Below are 17,220 nucleotides of genomic sequence, written 5' to 3' on the forward strand. Positions count from 1 at the left end.
GAAATACATGAAGTGAGAAGAGACACTACGGAGAAGGGCCCGTCTTGCTAGTTGAAAAGTTTTCAGCGTTTTCCTCGAGCTCGGCTGCGAGGTAGGGGCGCCCAGCCCAGCCGGGGCAGCCTGAACTCCTAGGAATGGTTGGGTGATGACCGGTGAGCGTACATTTCTTGCCTATTAATAGTTTCCCACTGCCAGACGTCCACGAACATTGGCAGCACACCCGGTCTCAAGTTTCCCTTGTCCCAGGGCAGAAATGCAGAAATGCCTCAAGGGACCATGATGGGAGTCACACAGGAGCACAAGTACACAAGACCTTTTTTTTTTTTTTTTTTTTTTTTTTAGCCTGTTAAATCCAGAATGTTCCTGAGAAGGCATCCGTAAAGGGCAAGAGTCCCAGCGTCACAGTGATAATAAATAACACCTATGTTTAAGAGTCCCAATCACGACACATGGAAAAGCGTCAGACCTTGCTAGCGGGAGGGTGCAGGCCTTTCCCCCAAACCCAGCCAGAGCCCGGACCAGAGGGCCATCATTCCCACGCACCACCCACCACCAGCAGGGTCCCCTAGCATGTGACACACTCGGCCTTCTGGCCACCTGAGGCTACATTTTTACACCAGTGACACAGGCGTTTCAAGTGATAACAGGACGGCCACTGCCAGAGGACCTTGCATTGGAACGTGAGGTCAGACTTAGGTTTGGGGGTGGAGTGTGGCGAAGAGCAACGGCCTCTTCGGGGAGCGCCCACTAGGAAGTCACCGGGGCGAGTGCCGAGGTGCCAGGTCCCTGGCCCTGCAGCTCAGATGAAGTGGATCCAGCTCTCTTCGCACTCCCCGCGGGGCAGGTGCAGCTCGTGGTTGCGGCAAGTGAGACCGTAGTCGCGGCCGTCGTTGTTGTCCCAGTATTCGGCGCCGGCCACGCGGTAGCGCAGCGCGAAGTGCACGCGGGAGCCCAGCGCCAGCAGGAAGGGCGGCACGGGGAAGCCAAAGGCGAAGACGTCCTCGGTGCCCTCGGAGCCCGCGGGTCCGCGCCACCTGGCCGCCACCTCGTGTGCGCTGCGCCACTCAGAAAAGGTGTAGCGGACCGCCACCTGCTTCTCGAAGGCCACGTTGCGCACGCGCACAGTGCCGCTGACGCCCAGGTCCGAGCAGGTGACGCGCTCCAGACACACCCGCTGCCGCTCGAGGCGCTCGCTGAAGTCAGCGGCCTCGACGGGCGGCAGGAAGTCGGGCACCAGGCACTGCAGGGTGAACTCCAGGTTCTGGCTGCTGCAGCACAGATCTGAGTTGATGGCGAGTCGCGACAGCACGTGCAGTGGCACCGACGGGTCGTCGCCCGCATTGAACACCTTGACTTGAACCAGCTCCAGGCCCAGTGCGTCCGCGAAGCGCACACGATGCTGCCGGCTGCAGCCCGGACGGCACGCAGAGCCCGGGGCGCCCGGGGCCTTCCGGCGGCGCTCGGGCGAACTGGGAAGCGAGTGCGCCCGCCGCAGGATGATGGGTCGCAGGCTAGGGTCGCAGCCTGGCTGTGCGGACGGTGGGGGCGGCGCGCGCCCTGGGCTCCCGGGGGGCCGGCAAGGCAGTCGTTCCGGGGCCGCGCTGCCGTACAGGTCCGAGAGGCAGCTGAAGCTCCGCAGCGCGGTCCTTCGAGACCCCAGGGCGCGGGGCAGGACCGCGGAGCCCGAGTCTGACATTGCCCAGCCTGCCCGTCGGGCGGTGGGGGTACAGATCCTAGGGGCGGCCTATGACCCCGCCTTCTCTACCTCGGCGGCGTCCTTGGTGCTCAAAAGTCCCCAAGTGTACGCCGGAACTGCAGCCTGGAGGAAACCCTGGGGCCTGCTGCGCTGTCCCCTCCTCTGCCACCTCGCCGCTCGAGCTCTCTGCCAGGTCTTCCGTTTCTTGCAGCGCCGACAGAGCTTGTTTCCCGAGAGATGAGTGCTGTCTCCAGTGCAAGCGTTACGGGGCCCGGGCCACCCAGAGAGCGCAGGGTGACACCTCTTTTTGCCTCCTCAGAGGCTCTTATGTGGAGGCTGCGTTCGTGGGCGGCCCCTCCCACCGCCCCGGTCCGAGAAGTTACTTACACGGCTGCAACTTGTTCGTGTGCAACTTCCCGGCGAGCCTCCGCCCCGCCCCTCGTGACACCGCCCGCGCGCGGGCTCCCGCCGGCCGGAGCGCAGCCCCGGAGCCCCGCCGAGCGCGCGCCGCTGCGCGCCGCCCCCGGCCGCGCCCCTGCAGCAGCTCTCCGCAGAACCGCCTCCCGCCCCGGCGCCGGGAAGGAGGGCTGGCGGCCTCGTCACGTGTGCTCGGCGATCGAGAAACAGGTCTGATCAATTTCTGTGTGCGCTGCCTGGCCCGCGCGCCTCTAGATCGTAGATGGGTGTCTGCACAAGCGGAAGACGAGAAACATGCACGCTGCGGGTCCTCGGGTTTCTGGGTTCCGGGGGGCGGGGCGGGAGCGGAGGAGCGAACACTAGCCCTTCCAGGACCTGGTCCCCAGGCTCGTTTTCAGCCTCTAGGCTGGCTAGCTCTTGGGACAGATGCACTGCCACCTGACCCCTCGGCGGGACCCGGGGAGCCTCGCAGCGGAGGGAAGCGTCCTGTCCACACGTCACCCACAATGCTTTGCCGGCCAGCACCGGCAGCCCGTTCCCGCGGGTGGGGAGGTGGGGAGGGGCGGTCCTGCTTCCGTCTCTCTCTAGGCGCCCAGCCAGAGAGGAAGGTGTGGGGACAGAGTTAATGCCCCGTGAGGGACTGTGCGGCTGCTCTTAATCCGCCCTTGGCGCCTGGGAAACGTTTCTGTAGCCAGAACCCCAGATCTCTAGCTTCCTTCCGAGTCTCGTCTGAACCATTAGGGGAGCCATACCCACGCGTGTTCTATGCATCCTCCGGGCCTGGCAGGCACGTAGCTCAGTGGCTGTGTGCAGAAAACGCAGACGCTCAGGGAGCGGTTTGGGGCCAGGAATTCTAGAGGGTTCCTTTATACTGTCCCGAGTTGAGAGAAAACCGAGCTGATGAATGGGGGCTGGTAAAGAACATTCTGCAGTGTATCTAAAATCAGCCAAGCCTGCAGATTATGGCCCCACTCGTTAATTGTGAGCCCACACGGGATTTTTATCACCATCGTATGTAAACGGACGACAGAGGCGTGCGCGCTTATTGTGGAGAGTAATACAGCGGAGTTTCAGGAAGAGAACATCTTCTATAAGCCCACCTCTTTCTCATTCTGCAGAGAGGCCGGGACTATCACCAGGGAAAGTATTCACTTTCACGTCCCAGCACTTCTAGGCCACTCAAAATAAGGCGGCGGCGGCACTGTGTGGCCTGAGTCAACAGAATTTTGGGAAGAGATAAGACGATATGATATGTACTCATACATTGATAATCTTTGAGTGGGTTGCTGTGATAGTGAGAATTGACAGGGAGCTTCCCCAACAGTTTAAGCTCCGTGATAGCTGGGCGTGGCCATCACGCTGCCCTTTTCTAGGCACTTCTGTCCTTGGCCTCCCGGATTTCCTCGGTCTGTTATGTCCCAGGAGACAGTGTGTGCGTGAGTCTATCCACAGCATGTACAGTGGTGTGATCTTGTGTCCAATATCCACTGTGAAAAACGGAGCTGAAAAAACAAAGCTGTAAAACATAAGGCGGACATTTAAAAACAAGCAGGTGACCACCAGCCCAATTGTGGCCCCAGGACCACATGCAGCCAATGCTCCCTGGCTGCGGCCTCTGCGGCAGCCTGTCTCCCCGAGCTGGGCCCATGCAGAGAAGGTTAGCCTGGGCCCTGGGCGAGGGCCGCCAGCAAATTCCGAATTTGTGAGGCGTTCCATATTTTTAGAAACAAAGTGTTCCATATTTTTAGAAACAAACTCTTAGATAGAGAGAACAAATTGGTGGTTGCCAGATGGGTGGGGAGCAGGGGGGATGGGTAAAAGAGGGGGAAGGGATTAAGAAATATCAACTACCAGTTATAAACTTAGTCCCGGGGATGTAAAGTCCAGCACAGCGAATGGTCAACAGTACCGTAAATAACCATGTGTCGTGGCAGACGGGCACGGTACTGATCATTTGATCATTTGGTAAGTTACACGAATGTCTACTTGCTATGTTGTACACCTGAAACTGATATAATAGTGTGTCAGCTGTAATTGAAAAAAGAGGAAAATCCTTACCGACAGTTCTGTTGCTTATAGTTCCGGTGGTAAGGAGGCCGTCCCAAATAGAAGAGGAATAAAGAAGTCACTTCCCCAGCTGCCACCACGTTCCAACGGATTGAGCAAGACTATTTCAAGCACTACAGAGAAGGTGATGTAACCTTTGCAGGGGACCTTACGTAGATTTGTTCTGCTTTTTGTTTGTTTCTTGTGTGTATGTTCATGGCATTTATTCCTGCATGTCTGTTTTTCAGACAGTCCATCCAACCCTAGATGACGACCAGCCATGGGAGTTTTTCAAGAGAGGGAGTAGGGTGATTGCATCTCATCAGAAAAGCGGGTAAACAGTTTTCCTGTAACTGCTTTGTCTTGTAAAATCATGAGATCTCAGTCCCCCAGATGGACTGTGTGTAGCTAGAGAAAGAAATGGCATGTCTGTGGGTAAGAAACCTACGCTTGTACTTTTTATCTAACAGAAATGAGTGAGCGGGTGGCTTCAAAGGTTTGTAGTTGGTAGAAGTTCCAGAGGAGGTGATTCTGGCGCTGTGAGCAGAATCTGCCATTTTGGGTAAGCTCCTCAATCATCTTTCCATGTCAGTTTCCTTTTCCCTAAAAAGGAAACTGAGGACAAGGTCCGCAGAGTCACATGGAAGCCAGAGGTAACCAAACGCATTAACAATGCGAGTTGTGGGATCTCAGTACTGGCAGTTTGCCTGCCCATGTCTCCAGCATCTCCTGAGCGCCTGGTATGCCGGAGGCAACGATTCTGTGCCCTCCCTATTTATGAGTCAAGAGGCAACACATGTTCAGATGTTCTCAGTGTGGACAAAGGAACCTCTGAGGTTTCCAAAAAGCACGCTCGCCGCCCATTCTTTTGCTCCATCTCACTTACAGTACGGAGAAATATTATTATTCTCAGTAAAATGCCATGTCCTTGGTCAGTCCATCGAAAAGAAAGTATTTTCAATTTGGACATGAGATCCAGCCTCAGGATAAGTTACCCCAGAAGGGGTCAGGTCACGGAAGTAAAGCCCCCAGCATTCAGCCTTTCCCTCCTCCCGCCGTCCCCCAGACCAGCACGAACCCTGTCATTCATGCTGGGCCCTAAGACACCATGTGACGGTCCTTTTAAAGACAGTGCTCCTGAGTGCCCCCTCCTTGAAAACACCACCCAGCCTTTGGTTGAAGGTACAGGTTGCATACGCTACACGTTTTCATGTGAGGCCTGAGCTGGCCCAGAGCCACTGCCAATTAGCGAGTCCCTAAACCTTGCCTCTGCCTCTTGTTCACACCGCATTTAAAACAGGACGGTGAACACAGGCGGTGGACTTAACTCGTGAATGTTATTACACACCGCTCAGCGTTAACGGAGCAGACGGAGCTCTCCGACAGAGTCTTCCCAAACCAGTGTTGCTCCGGGTGCACACAGTGGCCCCGGACGGTAACAGGAGCACGGGAAGACGTGTCCCCGTCTTCCTTCCGTCCTGACCTTTGATGTAACATAGAACCCACGCCTGCTCCCCGGGCGCCGGGGCTAGTTGCGGTGGTGCGCGGTGCTTCGTCTCTGGCGTGCTGGGCGGAAATGGCCCGGACCTTGTAAGAACCGCGGGCTCAGGGAGGAGCTGCCAGGCCTTCCCTTTCCAACCTTGGGTTGACTGGAGGGACGTGTTCCTGCTTAATGGCGGGCAGGCCGGCTTCGGTCGCAGGTACTAAGGGTCGCAGTTTTTCTCCTCGCAGCGGCATGGATGCTGGCCCGTCTTGGACCACAGTGCCCCGTGCGAAGAGCTCTTCTGGAAAAAGGCCGAGTGAGCCCCGAGGCCCCCGCGTTCCTCCCGGGGGGCCCAGGAGCAGGCTTGAGGGTGTCTCCCAGCCGACCAGGGAGGAGTTTGGCGGCAGCTTTTCTCCGGAAGGCAAAGCCCAAAGGAGACCGCTGGGGCCCCGGGGTCTGCGGGCCTCGGAGAACACGCTGTTTTCCGACGTCCGGTCGATGGGACCCCTGAGAGGAGACGCAGACGACGACAGTGCCAGTGACCTCTCCGACTCCGAGCGGGTCCCCGTTGCTCCGTCTCCGCGCGCGCCTCCGGACCTGCGGCTCCGAGCGGAGGAGATCGACCCGGTGTGCTTCGATCTGGACCTGCACGCAGGTCGCGGCCCCGCGGGGCCCGAGTACGGTTACCCTGACTTCCTCCCGCCGCCGTGTGACTCCTGGGACCTGCGGGACATGGCGGTGCTCGCGAACACAGAGCACAGGCCCGGGGCCGTGCCGCGCGCCAGCGGGCTGCTCGGCAGGTACGTGGACCGGCTCCTCCAGCTCGAGTGGCTGCAGATCCAGACTGTCCAGGGCGAGAGAGCCAAGGGCGGCAAAGCCCGGCCGCCCGCCAAGCTGGGTGCCGCGGGGCCCCTGAAAAGCCCCGGGAGAGGCAAGCTCCCGGCTGGGGCCGGGGTCGGGGCTGGGGCCAGGGCCAGGCCCCCGCAGGACGGGGCTCCCAAGTCAGGCCCCTTGCGCAAGAAGGGCTCTCGCCGCGCGGAGGGCCACACGGCCTATTACTCCCTGGAGACGCCCGCTAAGCCCCTGGAGGTGCTGAGCAGTAGCCGGCTGTGTTCCCAGAAGCAAACCCTCGATGTGAGGGCCGAGGAGAAGAAGAAGAAGCCCAGCAAGAGCCCCGGGCTGCCGCGTTGGCACCCGGCCGGCGGCGACCGCAGCCCCGCCATGGAGAGCAGCGGGAACATCCGTATCCCCGCACAGGCCGCAAGGCCGCCAGACCCCGCCGACCCCCACAAGGCCCCCAAAACGCAAGCACACGCACACCTCAAGAAAAAGGGGACTGCGAACAACTGTGGTCACGCCTCCCTCTCCAGCGAGAAAAAACTTAAAACAAACGGAGGAAAGCAAAACACACATAAATTCAAATGACACCCAAAACGGGGGGCTGCCTCATTATTAGGTGCCTCATTATTAGGTGCCTCATTATTAGGGCGCCTCCAAACGCAGCAAGATTGTGAATTGTAAGAAATTTTACGATGCCTGCCGGGGAAGGAGTTGACTGGTTCTTTAGTCCACCCCACCCCACCGGGATTATTTTAAAAAGCAGGGGTCCTGGAGGAAGCCTCTTTCCCCGTTCACAGCCCTTTAGATAGAAATTAACCAGGGTCTGCGCCATGTGAGGGAACCAAGCGGTGACTCCCCAGGGGAAGAGCCAACTCCGCCGAACCAGCAGGCGCGCGGAGGGCAGCGTTGGGGGCCTTGCGCTACGTCCCAGTCCCCTGCCAGTGCGCGCAGGAAACCGTTCTAACTGCGGGGGGTACTAAGCGTCTGGAGTGGCCGGGCCTCTTTGTCCCCCATCAGGAGGCCTTGGAGCAGAAGCCCCTCTGTCCCGTTCAGTCCTAGAAGCTCTGCTGCCCTTCGAGTTAGGGAGCATGCATTTCAGCAAAGGCCTTTATCACGAGGCCACCTGCTGTGCAGAGACCACAGAATCCGGTGTTTTCCTACTTTCCACGACGTGGGCTGATTCCACAAGAAGAGGGCCTATTGAGTTAGAGCTGGTGGCCCTCTGCGTCCTCCATGCCCAGGATGAAAGTGCGCGGCCTGTCAGGTCGGGAGGCCCGCGGGGTGCGGTGACCTTGCTCTCCGGGGGAGGGGGGGGCAGCCCTTCTGCAGAAGATCGTGGGAAAGCCCCTGTGAAGAGTTTGTAAACCAGTAGCCTATGGGACAGAAACACATGGAACCACTCTGAATGGAGTAGTTATTATGTTACAGGTTTGGGACCTGCACCCCGCCTGCCGTCTGTAGTCAAAACAAGGGTCTTTTGAGTTTGTTGAGCGGGATTTCAGAACCTTGCTGGGGGCAGACTGGGCAGTGGAAACGCATGAAGTCCCTGCCTGTCTTCTTAGCAGCCTCGGCTGGCCCTGTGACTTCCTGGCTCTCCGGAAGTCCTTTCCCGTCACTGCAGTTAAGTGACATGTAAATGGCCCTGGGGTTGTGCCCTGATGTTCTGCTGACATTCTTGGAATAGCTCTAAGACTTTGGACTACTTCTCGCTGTACAGTGTGTTTTCATCAGAGAAGGAAAACTCTGACTCCAAAAAACCTCCGCTGCCTTGCGGCATACCTCTTCAGGGGAAAGGCTAAGGGAGTAAACCCCGACAGAAAATCCGGAGCCAGAGTCCCTAAGGCGGTTTGACGTTGTAGTCAACACCGGCAACTCCTGCGGCGCACCTGAACCCAAGCTGTATTGACTCCGTCTTTCCCTTGGACCCTTCAGCTGCGAAGAGAGGGGGGGTCTGCTGCATGGGCAACAGCAGACCCTCCATATCACCCTGCCTAGGCTCTGTAGCTTCATCGCAAGATGTCGATTCAACACGGGAGGAGACAGATACCGTGTCACTCCCGAGTCGGACTGCACAGCCATTCTCGGCGGTGCAGATAGACTCTTAAGAAGCTACACCATCGTCTCTCGAGACGGACGGCTGCCAACAACAACAACAGTGTGTTTTCATGACAGGAGCTGATTGTGTCCATTTAAATGATGATTCTATTTTTTATTTTCTACATATGTGTTTCTCTTTTTTTCATTTTTGGGGCACATGGAAAGCATGGCGCTTCTCATCCGGACATATATCACGGCTTGCAGACTTGTCACTCGGCAGTCAGCCTCGTCTGGGCCCTTTGTAAGTAATGGCCCAAAGACAAGACACAAGTGATTAGAATAATGGGCCAATGTTAAATGTAAGAGCCTGTTTTAAAATCTGATTAGCCATCATACCAAACAATGTATAAAATTTGTATGGCAGTCTTTTTCCTCCCAGACTTCACTTTCAGGGATGTCCGGATACTGACTCATATCCCACGCCTCCCTCCCCACCTGGCTGGAGAAAGCACGCTCTTACCTGAGGTCTTATGCCTTTCCATCCAGACAAACACTGGGCACCTCTGGGGCATTTCTTCCATGGGCCTCAGGGTAGTATCCTGTTGTTTTCAGTGTGTGAACTGTGTTTTAAAAACACAGAGCTATTCGTGTGTCCCTCTCTGTGCATCCTGGGTGGCACCGCATGTGGCTGGGGCCGCTGTTCCTTAGGAGCACAGGTGGGTTAGTCCTTCATATCTGCTGGCAGCTCACTCATGATTCTTTCCCTGCCAGATTTTGACTCAGCTCTTTAGGGGTGTCCGGACTAATAAATCTCTGCAAGCCCTTCACATACACCTGTACTCCTGATATTAATATGGATGGGTTCACACTGAGTGGCTACCTGTCTCAGTAGCCCACCCATGTGGGTGATCTTACGGACCCTGCAGGGTGAGGCCCACGTGGTTGACTTTGCAGTCCTCATGTGTGTCTGAGCTGAAGGCCACGATGCCTAAGAAATTCGGAGGTAACACCTTGAATGTCACATTTGTTCCTTGCTCTTGAATTGAAGGCTGTTGCTTAATTTGGGGAACAGTCATAATGTCACGTGGCAAGGCAGTTCAAAAAGCCTGGAAAAGCGACTTGCTTGCCTGTGTGTTTCCTCAGGTCGATGGTTTATTTTACCAACGCCATGGTGGTGGGGTCAGAGCCTCCGCTGACTAGTGCAGGCCCAGCGCACAGCAGAAGCGCCGTCTTGACGTTATGACTTCTGGTGCATCCGTCCGACCCAGCTCAGTGCCCTAAATGCCGTAGATGGACAGCCGGCTGTGCTCAGGTAGCCGGCATTGGCAAGTTGGGTCAGGCACCCATTCAGTTCAGGTCTAAGCCATGGGTCTCTTGCCAGTCTGGTGACAGAAGTCATTGTGTTTCTAGGAAGTGCCTCTCCTTTCTGGTGAGTTGTTTACATACAAGTTGCATTTAAGCCAATTAAAACAACTCAAAGTGTAAAAAATAATAACCAGCCCTGGCTGGTGTGGCTCAGTGGATTGAGCACCAGCCTGAGAACCAAAGGGTTACTGGTTCGATTCCCAGTCAGGACACATCCTGGGTTGCAGGCCAGGTCCCCAGTTGGGGGCGTGTGAGAGGCAACCACACATGGATGTTTCTCTCCCTCTCTCCATCCCTCTCTTCCTCTCTCTCTAAAAATAAATAGGATCTTTAAAAAAGTTTTAGAGAATGTAAGAGGAATGGCTTCAGGCTTAAAGTCAGTGAGAAAAGTTTTGAGAATGTACCAACATGATCTACAAATACATATCAGTATTATCTACACTTGTTGAGGGTTAGACTGTTTCTCAAAACTTTACTGATGAAACTGGCTGAAGATTTAGAACTAACCTGCCTGGAGTGACATTGGGGGCCTGAGACAGAAAGAGGGGCAGCGGCTGTTGCTGGTCTTATGAAAGCTAACTGCTCAAAGGACGATGGTAACCCTGGCTGGTGTGGCTCAGCGGATTCAGTGCTGGCCTGTGAACCAAAGAGTTGCCGGTTCGATTCCCAGTCAGGGCACCTGCCTGGGTTGTGGGCCTGGTCCCTACCAGTTGGGGAGGTGTGAGAGGCCACCACACAGTGATGTTTCTCTCCTTCTCTTTCTCCCTCCCCTCCTCTCTCTAAAAAGGAAATAAAATCTTAAAAAAAAATAAAAGGAAGATGGTTTGTAGGGATCCTCAGGCCTGTGAGGTTAGTTTCCAAAAAGAAGTGAAAATTCCTCCCTTCCACAATGTAAATATTGCCTTCTGTAGCTTTCCTTTTTGCTTGCTTATTTGATCAGTTCCAAGAAAACGTGAAACTCGGGGGAAGTATATTCCAAGGTACCAGAGAGGCAGTATTTATTACTTACTCCTGTACATGTGCGGAGCACCCTTCAAAACAGCCTGAAAATACGCAGCATGTTTATTATTTGCTGTGAGGACAATTATTGTATGCTCAGCTTTGTATACAATAAAGCAGACACGTGGAAGTCTTGGTGGATCTGCAGTTTTCCTTCCTTGAGACCAGTTACGTGGTAGAAAGATACGGTCTGGACTTCTCTGGTTTTGCTTTGCTTTTAATGCAGTTTTCTTTTGGGGTCTTTTTCCCCAGTTATATCAAAGAGGGGCCGAGGAGGAAATTCTGTCCCAGCTCCTTCCTAAAGAGGGAGCGACACCCACGACACTGCGGTGGGCTATACGTTCTCTTCCTCCTTTTAGAGGAGCAGGATGGGAAGTCAGACAGCTGAAGTGACGTGCCATGAGTCACTGCGCGGGCTCTTTCTGTGACCCTCTCCCCCGGGGTCCGGAGAAGGCAGTGTTGAGCGGCCACTGTCCCAGATGTCATGGGAGACCCTTGGCTCCTCTACTTAGGCTGCTTCCCACAGTGACATGCGTTCTCCCAAGCCCACCACATAGTGGCAGCTCGTAATTTCAGGGGGCGTTAAACAAAATTCAGGGGAGCACATTTTAGAGGCCTTCTTGGCTTTATTCAATGATGAATGAATTTGGCAGCACTCCTTCTAGGCTAGCAGAGGAGAACCCTCCATGAAAGGTGTCCCTGTGCCGGAGAGAAAGTAACATCCCTGTCGCCGGGGCTGAGACGCCGAGGCCCAGAGGAGTCCACACAGATTTTAGTTGTTACAAGAATTCCTCTTTCTCTCGCCTCGCCGCCCCCTCGTTCGCTTTCCGCCATCGCCGCTCCGTTCCAGCCGTTCACAAAAGCGAGGCGCTGTCACCGTTTCTCGGGGTCTCGGTTCCTCAGGAGGGCTCCCGTGGCGTGGGAGACTGTATTCAGCAAGCTGGTGTGCTTTTCCCCTGCCGATCGGTCTTATGACTCCAGTTCTCAGGGTCCAAAAGAGCCCTACAGGTGAAGGGGAGCAGCGGTTGCCACCCCCCAGCAGGCCCCTTGGGCATAAGGGTTACCGTAGGCTGGCTCTTTTTAGGGAACAGGAACCACAGCAGAAGCTCTGAAAGCAGAGTCGAGGCAGCCTCTCATGGGAGGCGTGTCTGGCTCTGCGGAAAGCCTCCGTCTGGAAGGGTGTCACCCCGCACCAGGAAGGGGAGAAGCCCCGGGCACTGTGACCCGCAGGCACTGGGACCCGCAGGCGAGGGCTCAGCTCTGCCTAAGGACCCTGCCTCCGGGCACTGGGCTCTTCCTGGCCACCCCTCCCAGTCTCCCAGCGCCTCCTTCCGTCCCTGCTGGGGAGGGCACTTGAGGGGACGCTTGGGCTGTTGCTGGGCTCCTCAGTTGCCCGGGGTCTCTCCCGTGCAGACAAGAGGTATGTGTGTTAGAGACCTGCTGGCTGCTTTCCTCCTGTCCTCTGTCTTTCATCCGCCACAGGGAGGGGCTCTCAGCCGAGAACCCCGAGGGCGGCGGGAAAGTCACCTTTCCTCCCCGCAAGGGCTGAGGGGAACGTTTACTCCCCCGCGGAATCAAAGTCTGCCTTTGAACGGGGTCCTGGCTGGTTCCGCGTTGAGAACGCTGCTTTCCTGGCACTTCAGCGTCTGCAGGTTTGAAGTGACCGCTGTGACAGTCACCCGCTGGCCCGGTCTCCTCCTCCGAGACTTGTGCTGATCTTTGTCTGTTTTCTCCCGGGCCTGACAGCGTCTGGCTGGCTCTGGGCCCCGAGGACCGGTCACTAGCACCAGTGACCCCTGGCCCCGGATCACCTGTGCCGCAGGTGAGGGCTGCTGAGCGGGGGCTTCTCACGGTCACGTTTCTCTTACACTCACGCCGTCCTGTTTCAGACTCCAGGCAGGCGGTGGCCTGGACGTCAGGGGTCGGAACACATGAACAGTCCTTCCTAAGACCTTCAGAGGGTTCTCTGTAGGGCTTTCTGTATCTCTAGGCACCGACGCACAGCTGGGAAGTTCAAGAGTTTAAGTCCCCGGGCTGGTTCCAGTGACGTAAAGCCTGTTCCTCATGCTTCAGCCACACAGGCCCCTGTTTGCAGTTGACTCTAGCACGGCTGGCTTCATCTTTTTCCCTTCATGCAGGCCTCGCAGTCAAATGTGACCTGCCAAGCTGAATTGAAGATGTTCTGATCACCAAAAAAAAGCCTATGTTTTTACTGCAATAGGCTGATGTGGAAAGATAAACACAAGTAGTGTCAAGTCTCTCTTTCTCCTTATCTTCTGTCTCTTTCCCTAAAAAAGCGCAAGAACATTTAGGTGCGTGAATGGCTGAAGAATGAAGTTGGTAATTCTACCACCAGTATTATTAGCCTTAGACCGTACTTGCCAAAAGTGAAAAACACCCCAATCTGTTATATTAGGCAGCACCCCCCCCGCCCCCACTGCCCAGCAGCACATTTATAACTATTAGCTGAGTTAACAGGGGCAAGAGGTTAAAATCTCTTCCAGGGCAGCTTCTGGCCGGCTCGTGGCGGCTGACTCAAAATACTGACGTGTAAGGAACCACACCCTGTGATCACACCATGAAATACTAAGGCACCAGAATGAGACAGACATGTCTCAGCCACGGAAAATAAACCTGGAGACACCAGTGAATTCCCTGATTGTCACGTGAGGTCTAATCACCTGCAGCTCATACACACGTGTGTTAGGTATCGGGGTAATAACTGCACGTAGTAACAACTTGCATTTTTCACCTGGAGTCAGATTCACTTTTCCCATTTTTTAAACCACCAACATTTAATATCAAAATTTTCCCACACAGAGAGAAGTTGAAAGAACTGCACCGTGGATACCCACCCGCTCACGGTCTGGGCCTTGCCCGGCTGTCTGTCCGGCCATCTGTCTGTCCGCCTGCCTCCCATCACTCTGCGGGCCTCCGGGCCGTTTTTTTAATATGTTGTGTTGAAAGGCGACCCCTCCCCTGGCAGGGCTGTGCTATGGCACCCACCTCCCCAACACCCGGCGCACGGCCCTTTCCCGGGGTTCCCTCTGTTTGCTTCATTCTTGACACCTTAGGTTCTTCTGTGAAATTAAACTTTTGGGACTGTGAACAAATGGGACCTTGACTTCGGAGTCATTTGACTGGAAAATACATTTGAGTAGGTGTCCAGGGACAGGTCCCCACCTGGGGTTGTGGCCACGAGCCTTTGAATTTCCCTAACTTGACCTTCCAGGATGCTCTCCCCAGCAGCCTATCGGGGGACTCCCAGGACCTTCCTCCCGTTGGGGAAACCAGCCCAGTTTGAACTACTGCGGTCACCCTGATGTCAATCAAACCTCCCGGTCCCCCCCAGGGGCGCTGTCCTCCAGGTCAGCGTGGGAGGGTCCCACCTGCTCCCCGCTGCACCCCATCCCGACGGGGAGCAGTGTGGTTATGCTTTGCCCCTTGGTGCCCTGCAGGCCCCCCTATACTGGCTCTGCTCCTCAGGGGCCAGGACAAGGGAACAAAGTAAAGGAACCCGCCGGCGTGCTCCCCTCCCACAGGCCCGTGGCCAGGCTTCCCGGCTCACCTGGGGAAACAGGAGTCCACACGTCTGCATGTGCCAGGCGCCCCGCGTGCGCCCTCCCCCCACCTCCCTGCCATGACAAACGGTGTCTCCGAGCCAGGCCCAGTGCCGGACCCGCCGGGCGCCTCCCTGTCACCTTGCTGGAAGCCCTGCCATCCGCCCTACCGACCCCTCCTTCTCAGCAGAGCGCAGGCCTGGTTAGCTGGCTGGTCTACGCACGAGGGGGCCGGGCGTCTCAGTCGTGAATGCGCCCTCCTCCCTCCTCACCACCAGGGATTCACCCCGCGTTCCATGGGGGCCCCGTGCCAGTCACGGGAAACCCAGGCCACTGGGCTCCCCATGTGCAAAGGGGGCGCCTGTCCCGCCCCAGCACGGCGGGTGGGACCGCAGTCCTTGCCGCCCCTCCGCCCCCGGGCTGGGGGCAAGGGTAGGGGCGCGCAGGAAGGCTGGACGCTGGCTCCGATGCAGGTTTGGGGCGACAGGATCTGCTGCGCCATATTCTGGGGAGTCCTGAGGTGCCTGGTGTTTCTTTTCAGAAGGGTCTTCGTTCTCCGGTAAGTAGGGGCCCCGCTCCCCTATTCCTGGGCAAGTCGAAGCCTCCCATGGAACACACTCCCCCTTCCCTCCGCCCCCGCCCCGGAGAAGCCGCGCAAGGAGCGCCTGCCGCTGGCCAGAGCCTTGGTCGACGTAGCTCAGGACAAAATCCCTCCTTTCTTACCCCGACCCGTTCGTCGTTGTGAGAAAGCCACGGAGACCTTGCGGTCGATGCGCGGAGTCCGCCCTGCAGCGCGGACGCGCCCCCTTCCAATCCTGGGGCAGCTTTGATCTCGAAAGCCGTCCGGGGCTTCATTGATCAGCGGGCGCTGAGCCGGGTGCTGCCACCTCGTGGCCGCAGCGCGCCCCTGCGCCTCTAGGGGCGGGGCCCCCAGGCGGGGGACCTGCCCGTCCTCAGCGTCGCCGGAGACGGGGCAGGGTCGCCAGCGGAGGGAGTCGCAGCCCCACCGAGAAGGGAAACGGGCTGCGCGCTCGGCTCTTTGTAAACGTCTGAGGATGTTGAGAATCTGCTTGTTTTGAATATGCCAATTTCTCTGCACTTAGAGCGAATGTCAAAGTGGAACCCTTCGCCGGCATTGGCCGCTCCCCTCCCCCGCCCGGAGGTCCCTGCAAGTCAACACACAGTCTCTCTTGCTCAATATCACCATCCTCATCATCATTCTCGCAGGAGGGATGTTCGACCTGCGTCTTTATTCCCCTCACAAACACGCAGCATGGCTTGGCTTACCTGGTCTATAAATTCTGAGTGGTTCTAACTGAATCAAGTTTTCCAATAGACTACCATGCAATAAAAATATCCACTTTAAAAATAAGTCGTAAGTTCAGTAATTTTTATTCCGCTTCTCTTTATGCACAGGAAATATTTACGGAGCTTAAACTTGCATTGGTTACTCTCTTCAATAATAAGCCATTAACCTGGACTAAGATAATAAACTATTCAAATTACAATGTTTGGCAGCATCTCATAGAGCTAAGGGTGTTCAGTAAGAAAGTTTACCTCCTTTTTCAACTGCTAAAGAACTGCCGACTATTTTCATTCGTTTTATTTATTGATTTGAGAGAGAGAGGGAGAGAGAAACATCAATTTGTTGTTCTACTTATTGATGCATTGATTGATTCTTGTGTGTGCCCTGACCGGGGGTCAAACCTCAACCTTGGTGTATCAGGATGACGTTCTAACCAACTGAGATACCAGGGCAGGGCCAGAACTGTTTACTATTTTAAACAAGGAAATCTGATAACACAGTCTTATCTTAAGGTAATCACTGAATGGATCTCAGATCTTGCTTTAAACTTGGTCACTGCTATATTAAGTACTCATGTCAGAGAATTCCCCAGTTGTCCTCCTCCAGGATTCTAGTGCAGATGCTAGACCCCTACTTGGTGCAGAGACCCTCCCTCGGGAGTCTCTTTCCCATCTCTCCCCTCCTTCTTTAATCCCAAACTCCAAAAGGCAAATCCATCTAAACTTAAAAGAAATTCTGGTAGAAAATGTCTGTAAAGCCCAGAGCCCCGAGACATGGTTAGGATGAAGATCACTAGTGCTTTGGAAAAGAGAAGGTGATCATTCCTCCCTTCCTTCCTCCCTCCCTTCCTTCCTTCCTTCCTTCCTTCCTTCCTTCCTTCCTTCCTTCCTTCCTTCCTTCCTTTGGAAAAGAAAAGGTAATTCTTTCCCCTCCCTTCCTTCCTCCCTTCCATCTTCTTCTCAATAGTTATTTTTCTTGGTGCTCTTTCCCACTTCTTTTGTTACAAAGGAGAGGGGTTATAGGAAATAGTCCTAAAATATCCTGCTACAGAAAGAGCTCAACTGCCAGGCATTCGACTTGAAAACTTAACGCAAACAAAGAAACAAAAGCCCCACTTTCCCATAGACGCTGGGTCAGCGCCACCCAGCCAGCCCTAATCCCCGCGGTCAGCAGCCCCACCCACGCCCCAGATCTATGTGCATGAGTGGTGTGTGGGGTGTGGGGTTCACCCCCTCCACTCCCTTCCTAGGAACTGGGCTAGTCATTCCAAGGTCGCCAAGCTTAAGACTCCAGCAGCCCCGCCCTGATACACCCAGGACAGGCCGGGGGAGGGAGGAAGGGCTGAAAGGAGAGCGTCTGGGACAGACTGACCACAGAGTGACCAGGGAGACGGTCCTGCTGGGAAGGACGGTGCCCGGCTCCGGGTGAGACCGCAGCCCAGGGGGACTTGTCACCGCCGACCGACAGGCTC

General features: G+C 55.8%; 2 protein-coding genes across 2 annotated transcripts; one reads left to right on the forward strand and one right to left on the reverse strand.

Annotated features, from left to right (window-relative positions):
* Positions 1–321: 321 nt before the first annotated feature.
* PPP1R3D (protein phosphatase 1 regulatory subunit 3D) lies at positions 322–2,156 on the reverse strand. Its single transcript, XM_090285341.1, has one exon. It carries the CDS (start codon positions 1,694–1,696, stop codon positions 800–802), a length of 897 nt encoding a protein of 298 aa, XP_090141467.1. The 5' UTR covers positions 1,697–2,156; the 3' UTR covers positions 322–799.
* Positions 2,157–5,890: 3,734 nt separating this feature from the next.
* On the forward strand, positions 5,891–7,081 carry FAM217B (family with sequence similarity 217 member B). The gene has a single exon (XM_090286622.1). The coding sequence runs from the start codon at positions 5,895–5,897 to the stop codon at positions 7,065–7,067; it is 1,173 nt and encodes a 390-aa protein (XP_090142748.1). The 5' UTR covers positions 5,891–5,894; the 3' UTR covers positions 7,068–7,081.
* The last annotated feature ends 10,139 nt before the right edge of the window (positions 7,082–17,220 follow it).

Source organism: Furipterus horrens, unplaced genomic scaffold (genome assembly GCF_987537825.1).
Source record: "Furipterus horrens unplaced genomic scaffold, mFurHor1.1.pri manual_scaffold_8, whole genome shotgun sequence".
NCBI lineage: Eukaryota > Metazoa > Chordata > Mammalia > Chiroptera > Furipteridae > Furipterus > Furipterus horrens.

What these genes read in the sequence shown, in the direction of transcription:
- PPP1R3D (XM_090285341.1), bottom strand. Translation starts at nt 1,696, where the DNA reads ATGTCAGACTCGGGCTCCGCGGTCCTGCCCCGCGCCCTGGGGTCTCGA.
- FAM217B (XM_090286622.1), top strand. Translation starts at nt 5,895, where the DNA reads ATGGATGCTGGCCCGTCTTGGACCACAGTGCCCCGTGCGAAGAGCTCT.